The sequence below is a fragment of the Lithobates pipiens genome, unplaced genomic scaffold, assembly GCF_037356315.1.
Source record: "Lithobates pipiens isolate NorthernLeopardFrog02 unplaced genomic scaffold, aLitPip1_a1.2 Scaffold_8, whole genome shotgun sequence".
NCBI classification, from domain to species: Eukaryota; Metazoa; Chordata; class Amphibia; order Anura; family Ranidae; genus Lithobates; species Lithobates pipiens.
This window is the reverse complement of record NW_027507903.1, coordinates 581,277,128-581,284,488: the sequence shown is the minus strand read 5'-3', so window position 1 is coordinate 581,284,488 and position 7,361 is coordinate 581,277,128. Positions and strand designations below refer to the sequence as shown.

The following is a 7,361-nucleotide window of genomic DNA, read 5'->3' as shown; positions in this document are numbered from 1 at the left end:
TTCCTTGTAATAAGAATAAAAGTGACACAACATTTTTTTTAAAAGAACAGTGGAAAAAAAAAAAAAAAGTTAAAATAAGCAGAAAAAATAATAATTTTTAAACGCGCCCTGTCCTGCTCGCATATAAAATCGGTGTTCGAACCACACATAGGAGGTAGCGCCGTGATCGGTAGAGCGAGAGCAATAATTCTAGCCCCAGACCTCCTCTGTAACTCAAAACGTGCAACCTGTAGAATTTTTTTAAACGTCGCCTATGGAGATTTTAAAGGGTAAAAGTTTGTCGCCATTCCATGAGCGGGTGCAATTTTGAAGCGTGACATGTTGGGTATCAATTTACTCAGCATAACATTATCTTTCACAATATAAAAAATAATTGGGCTAACTTTACTGTTGTCTTATTTTTTTATTAACTAAATTATTTTTCCCAACAAAAGTGCACTTGTAAGTCCGCTGCACAAATACGGTGTGACAGACAGTATTGCAACAACCACCATTTTATTCTCTAGGGTGTTAGAATAAAAAATATATATAATGTTTAGGGGGTTCTAAATAAAGGGAAGAAGAGGCAGGTAATATAAAACAGGCAGAGGAAACTTTGCAGAGGAAATTAGCATTGCTGGTTTGTCATACCAACAGCGACCACAAGAGGGCGCCAGATTCCATAAGGAATCATAGGACCGCAGAAGGCCTCAAAGCCACGGCCTAAATTTTCGGCCGCCGGCGGAACGGCCCGACGCAATCACGCTGGGGGGGGGAGGGGGGTCCACAGAGACAGGATACCCCCAGCTGTGCTGCCCCAGGCGAGAGGTCGCTATTTCTAGTCGCCAATGCGACCTGGCGCCCGGGTTTTGTCGAGCCCTGCATTGTGATGCAAGGTTGCCCTGGGCAATAGAGAGGTGGCTAGGGCAGGAAGAAGCAGGCAAGCTTTGAAGCTACCATGAAGTGCTAGAGCTTATCCTGATCAGAATGGCCCAGGATATGGCTGTAGGAGCTGGATATGAAGGATGCTGCCAGTATGTAGGGTAAGATGCCAACTAACCCAGTTCTTCAGTTGTGGATACAGCTGTGTATGGCCTCAGCCAGCGCTGCTCTAGCCATGCTTCACCCTGCTTACCAGGGCAAAACATGTCAGGGGCATGTCCAGAGCTGCATTGGCTGAGGCCATACCCACATCTGAAGCACTGCATCGGTTTAAGCGGCATCTTACATTACATATGTCCACACTTCTGAATTAGTGCCTGTCCTCTGGTCCCACCTTCAGAATACCGACAGGGACATCGGTTATCTCCAGCCAGGGCTGGTGCAAGGATTTTTGACACCCTAGGCAAAACCTCATTACCCCCTGGCTCCACCCCCTTTGCCCTGCCCATGTATACTTTAATGAAGGGTGCATCAAATGCATTCTCACCAGCACCCTACAATGAATATTTACTTGCTTCCATTCATACTGAAGTCAGGACATAGACATAGTCCTCCATCGCCACTACGCCTCTGACACTATGCAAACGGAGCGGTGGCTGCCTGCTGATGCTAAGACTTAGTTGCTTGCTGCAGAGAGAAGAGAAGAGAGTAGTAACACCAGTGGAAGGGCACCCTAGGCAGCTGCCTAGTGGTAGCACCAGCCCTGCCTCCAGCTTTGAGCGGCACTCAAAGTTTACGCATGATCACTACTGCAAGTTTGGCACCCTCTCTGACAGTTTACCTACTGCAAATGAAACATACAGAAGCACAAGGTTCTCTTCTCAAAGCATTTATCATCATACAACTAAATTATGCACATATATACACATTATTAAAAGGGACAGGAATACATCTGCATATCTAGAAATAAATATGTTCTGGTTATAAAGAGGACTCATTTTTAAAGTTCAGCTTTTAAACGATCCTCTTCTGACATTTCGATTTGATCTAACCGGTCCTCTGTCGATCTTCCAATTCGATCTAATTGATCCTCTTCTGACATTTCGATTTGATCTAACTGGTCCTCCGTCGATCTTTCAATTGGATCTAATTGATCCTCTTCTGACATTTCGATTTGATCTAACTGGTCCTCCGTCGATCTTCCAATTCGATCCTCTGCTGACTTTTCGATTTGATCTAACCGATCCTCCTCCAACATTCTGATTTGATTTAAGCGATCCTCCTTTGACATTTCCGTTTGTTTTAACTGCTTCTTTGACATTTCAATTTTATTTAGTTTATCCTCTGATATTTCAATTTGTTTTAACTGATCTTTTGAAATGGCAACAACTGTTCTGAATTTGCTCTGATTAAGCCTCTCGTTCTCCTCAGAGTGAAGATCATTATAGGAAATGGTCCTCATATGTGCAGGAAGGTGAGTAAACTCCTCCTCGTTTATATCAAAGTCTTTCATCTTATTCTGGAGAAGCCACCAGTTTCCGAAAAAGCCGATGTCCAGCACCCTGCTGGGGAACTCTGACCAGCGAGGCTTCAGATGGGAGCACTGGGAGGAGTACAGGTCAGAATCTGGATCATAAGGCGCTTCGTACATAAGAGAGAAGATTATGAGGTTGATGTGGTACAGACGTCCCTCGTTCCTCAGCTCCATCAGTCTCTGTACGTGTTGGTCAGAGCCCCCGCTTCTCGTCCAGGGTGAGAGGAGGAGGAGAGAGGAGGAAGCCTCTAGCAGGAAACTCTGAAAGGAGTCCTCAGAGGGTGCTTTGGATGAACATATGCCAACACCTGCTAGAAGGGAGATATACAGAGTGGCCTTGCCCGGGCGTTCCTTGGCACCAACAACAATGTCCTTACAGGCTTCAACATAATCATGCAGGAGGTGTTTGGTCCAGAGAACTGACAAAACAAAAGTACATAGTTAGTAAATTGAAATAAATGATAGATCCTGAACCTACTACTTAGAGTTGCACTATTCTGGCCAAAATGAGAATCACAATTTTAGATTAAAAAGATCCTGATTCTCATGGCGTAAAATCTTTCACATAATACAAAAAAAAAAAAAAAAAAAAAATTGTGCTAACTTTACTGTTTTATTTTCAACTTAAAGTAATTTTTTCCAAAAAAAAATTGCATTTGAAAGACTGCTGCAGAAATACAATGTGACATAAAATATTGCAAGAACCACCATTTTTTTCTCTAGGGTCTCTACTATAAAAAAAAAAATAAAAAAAAAAAAAAAAGAAGAGGATGATTTTAACTTGAAACCAACAAATGTCAGAAAAAGGTTTAGTGTTTAATTGGTAAACTTTCCTCATTTACACATGAAGTCTATTCGTTTGAAAAATCATTAAGCCCCATACACACCATCAGATTTTCTGCTGAGTTTTTCCTTCAGAATTACCAAAACCATGTAATATGAGGTCAAACATTAGGAGCTTCAATTTGTATGCAATCAGGCAGGCCCTTGCACTACATGGTTTTGGTAAATCTGATGACAAAAATCAGCAGACAATCTGATAGTGTGCATGGGGCTTTACAATGTTTATACTTAAGTTCCACTGCTAAAGAACATGGTGATTCTTGGCAGACTGCCCATTTTTATTTTTATTCCTTTCTTTTGACAGCTGTGGCTTCAGAAGAGCAGAGAGAATTCTTTGCATAGAAAGAATCGTGAAACACTTGTCAAGATTGCAACGGAAAAAAAAAAAAAAAAAAATTGCGATAACGATTGACGATTAATAGTGCAGCTCTACTACTACTGTTCCAAAAGCCTCCCACTCCTCTTTTTAAGTCACACAAGTAAAAAAAAGCTTCTAAGAAAATATACTTTGCATCCCTCTAGACAAGGGATCTCCAAACTTTCCAAGTAAAGGGCCAATTTTATTGTCCTTCAGACTTTAGGAGGGCCAGATGGTGGCCACTGGGAGTAGAAAATGCCTTAGACTTGGTGGTCAGCAGGAGTAAAAAAATAAATAAAATAAAGTGTATCTGGCGGAATGGGTGTTCTTAGGCAGGCTGTATTTGCATGAAGCATGACCCTATCAGGGCTCGACAAAACCCGGGCGCCAGGTCGCATTTGCGACTAGAATTAGCGACCTGGGGCAGCACAGCTAGGTGGTATCCTGTCTCCGTGCACACCCCCTCCCCCCGGCGTGATCGCGTTGGGCTGCGCTGCCGCCGGCAATTGAGGCCGCAGCTTTGAGGCCTTCTGCGGTCCTATGCTTCCTTCTGGAATTTGGCGCCCTCTTGTGGTGGCCATTGGTATGACAACCAGCAATGCTAATGGAGCTTCCCCTGCCTGTTTTCACTGCCCACCTATCTCCTTCCCTTTACTTAGAACCCCTAAACATATACACACACACACACACACACACACATATATATATATATATTTTTATTCTAACACCCTAGAGAATAAAATGGCAGTCGCTGCAATACTGTCTGCCACACCCTATTCGCACAGCGGTCTTACAATCGCACTTTTTTGGGGGAAAAATAATTTATTTAAAAAAAAAAAAATAAGACAACAGTAAAGTTACACCATTTTATTTTATACTGTGAAAGATAATGTTACGCCGAGTAAATTGATACACATCTCACACTTCAAAATTGTGTCCGCTGGTGGAATGGCGACAAACATTCACCCTTTAAAATCTCCATAGGCGACAAAAAAAAAAAAAAATTCTACAGGTTGCATGTTTTGAGTTACAGAGATCTAGGGCTAGAATTATTGCTCTACAGATCACGGCAATACCTCACATGTGTGGTTTGAACACCACTTTCATATGCGGGCGCTACTCACGTATGCGTTTGCTTCTGCATGCGAGCTTGGTGGGACGGGATGAGTTTTATTTTAACTTTTATTTTTTTTCTCTGTGCTTTTAAAAAAAAAAAAAAAAAAAAAAAAAAAAAAAAAGTGTCACTTTCCTATTACAAGGAATGTAAAAATCCCTTGTAATAGAAAAAAGCATGACAGGTCCTCTTAAATATGAGATCTGTGGGTCAGAGAGACCTCAGATCTCATATTTACACTAAAATGCAATTTAAAAAAATTTTGTCATATGAAAAAAATAAAATGTACCTCTAAGAGCTATGGGCAATGACTTGGAGACAGGTGGGGGGGGGGGGGTGTTTGTGCCATCTTCCCCTCACTCGTCTCCATGTCAGGCCAGGGACAGGTCCGGATCGCTGTTACCGACCTGGCTCCTAACTTTTTTGTCTGGCTCCTAGATTCCAAGCAAAGTTGTCAAGCCCTGCCCTAGGTAATGCCTACAATTGATGCTGAGCCTTCATGACTGAAACACAATGAATGAAAGAGGCAGGCCATTGATGGTAAAGCATGGACGGGGAGGACACGGCTAAATGTTGGATGTCCTCCAGCTGGAAAATGAGGTGGGTTCTATCTGACTTGCTTCAGCTTCTAATGCACAATGTGAGAAACTCACAGTGTGCAGCGAAGTCACAGTAAGCCATTTCAGCAGAGGAGAGAAGCTGGAACAGCTGTGCAAGACTGTAGGGAAGCTTGGGAGTTTAGTTTTAACCCAATAAATCTCACAGAGGGTTTGAAAAAAAGCACAAGCAACACAAATTGTAAAAATAGGTCATGGACGGGCTTTTAGCAGAACCGGTCTTCCCCTAAATAGACAGACTGACTAGATTTAGAACAGGTTTCAAATCTTTCCGACGGACTCAAGTCCAGTCCAAAAATCTGTTCGTCTGTATGCTAGTCCAACTGACGAAAACCGACGCTAGGGCAGCTATTGGCTATGAACTTCCTTATTCTAGTCCGGTCATACGTCATCAGGTTCAAATCTGTCGGACTTTGGTGTGATTGTGTGTGACCAAGTCCATTCGGAAAGTCCTTCGGAACGCTGTCAGATTTAGTCCGTCGAAAAGTCTGGTTGTGTGTACGCGGCATAAGAATTCATCTCCTTATCCGTCCTCTGTATTACTTCAGTACCATGATAAGCTCAGAGACCAACAAAGCCGGCCCAGCAATCAATTTCCTATTTAAGGTCAGCACTTGCGTAACAGGAGGATGTCCCAGGTTCCTGAACACAGAGGAGGAAACTGAAGGCACCTCCATGGATTGGCAGACCTGTCATGTTCAGACACTTTCCAAATACGTTGGCCAACTTGAGTCAGTCATTCACACATGGTGGTCTATTCATTACCAAGTCGCTGCCCAGGCCAAGTTCTAAGGACCAATTTCTCTGACCAGTCCAAGGGCCAATGATGCTGCCATTTCCACAGAGTTGCTGCCCAGTGCAAGGGCCAGGTTGGTGACTGGTCCAATTTTCAGACCAGTTCATAACCTGAGATCGCGGCTAGGGTTGCCACCTCATCCCTTTAAAACCGAACACATATGAGTTACACGGGTTCTGAGGCCAATTTAAGGCACCAGGTGAGTTTAACAACTTAGGACATATATTGGCATGCGGCAGTCCCTAAGTTTGAAGAGGAATATCATTATGGCAGCATCTAGCTACCATAACCCCAGTATGCTCTTCTTTGGCCAGCGATCCGCTTTCTGATAATGGTGGTCTCTGTGGTGGATTCACTGTGAGTCTGTGTAATTCATGTGTTCAGGTTTAAAGGGATGAGGTGGCAACCCTAATCATGGCCCAGTCTCTGGCTGCAGTTGTCCTTCAGACCAAGTCGCTGATTTCTCTGACTGGTCCATGGCCCGAGGTAACTGGCACTGCCCACCTCACAGTCTAAGCTGCTGACCAGTCCAAGGACTGAGTAAAAGGCAGCTCATTGTCCAAAGTGTTCAGTCATTTTCAGTTTCTTGCCAGTCTTCGTCCTTTCAGAGCCATGGTCCAGGATGACAGGAGGAATGGAGCACGTGTGCCCTTGACAAACATGGCGGCCTCGGTACTCTTTACCCGCCCGCACTTACCGAACTTCTTATTTCTCATCCGCTCCCAGAAGCCCGGCTTCACCTGCTCCCCCGCCACCGGGGATGCCGCACTGCTGGAGCACAACCTCCGGCACAGCACCCCAACACACCGCCCGGCCATCGCTTTCCGCCAGCACCACCGCCACTTCCGGCTTCTCTGCCCTCACAGGCACTCCGTTAAATACCGTCCGCTGGAAACATGTGCACGTCATTGGGGGTTCCGTCTTGTGCCTGTTACTCATTTACTCAGGAGGAATATTCTGTTGACATAGCACATGTTAAAAAAATAAATAAAAATAAGCCGCGATATTTACTGCCCAAAGTATATAAAGGCCTCAAAAAGTTTCTTTATATATTAAAATAAAGTTCGGGAGGGTTATGCCACTAACACTGTGTGTGCGGTGGGGGGTGCTTTGATGAGGGAAAATACCTTCATTATAAGTATGAAGCGCTTAGATGTCCCCGTCATAATGTATACTAATAATAACGTGTGATGTGGCTAGGTGTTTACAATGACGCTCTGCGCCCAGGAGCCTAAATC

The 7,361-nt window shown here is 43.9% G+C and overlaps 1 protein-coding gene across 1 annotated transcript; it reads right to left on the bottom strand.

Annotated features, from left to right (window-relative positions):
- Positions 1 to 1,734: 1,734 nt before the first annotated feature.
- On the bottom strand, positions 1,735 to 7,152 carry TIMM29 (translocase of inner mitochondrial membrane 29). The gene is made up of 2 exons (XM_077470278.1): positions 6,821 to 7,152; positions 1,735 to 2,814 (listed from the first exon to the last, which is right to left on the bottom strand). The coding sequence occupies exons 1-2, from the start codon at positions 6,939 to 6,941 to the stop codon at positions 1,862 to 1,864; spliced, it is 1,074 nt and encodes a 357-aa protein (XP_077326404.1). The 5' UTR covers positions 6,942 to 7,152; the 3' UTR covers positions 1,735 to 1,861.
- Between the last annotated feature and the right edge of the window lie 209 nt (positions 7,153 to 7,361).

Coding starts and splice junctions, on each gene's coding strand:
- TIMM29 (XM_077470278.1), bottom strand. CDS start 6,941: ATGGCCGGGCGGTGTGTTGGGGTGCTGTGCCGGAGGTTGTGCTCCAGC. Junction 2,815..6,820: donor GATGAGAAATAAGAAGTTCG/GTAAGTGCGGGC, acceptor TTGTTTTGTCAG/TTCTCTGGACCAAACACCTC.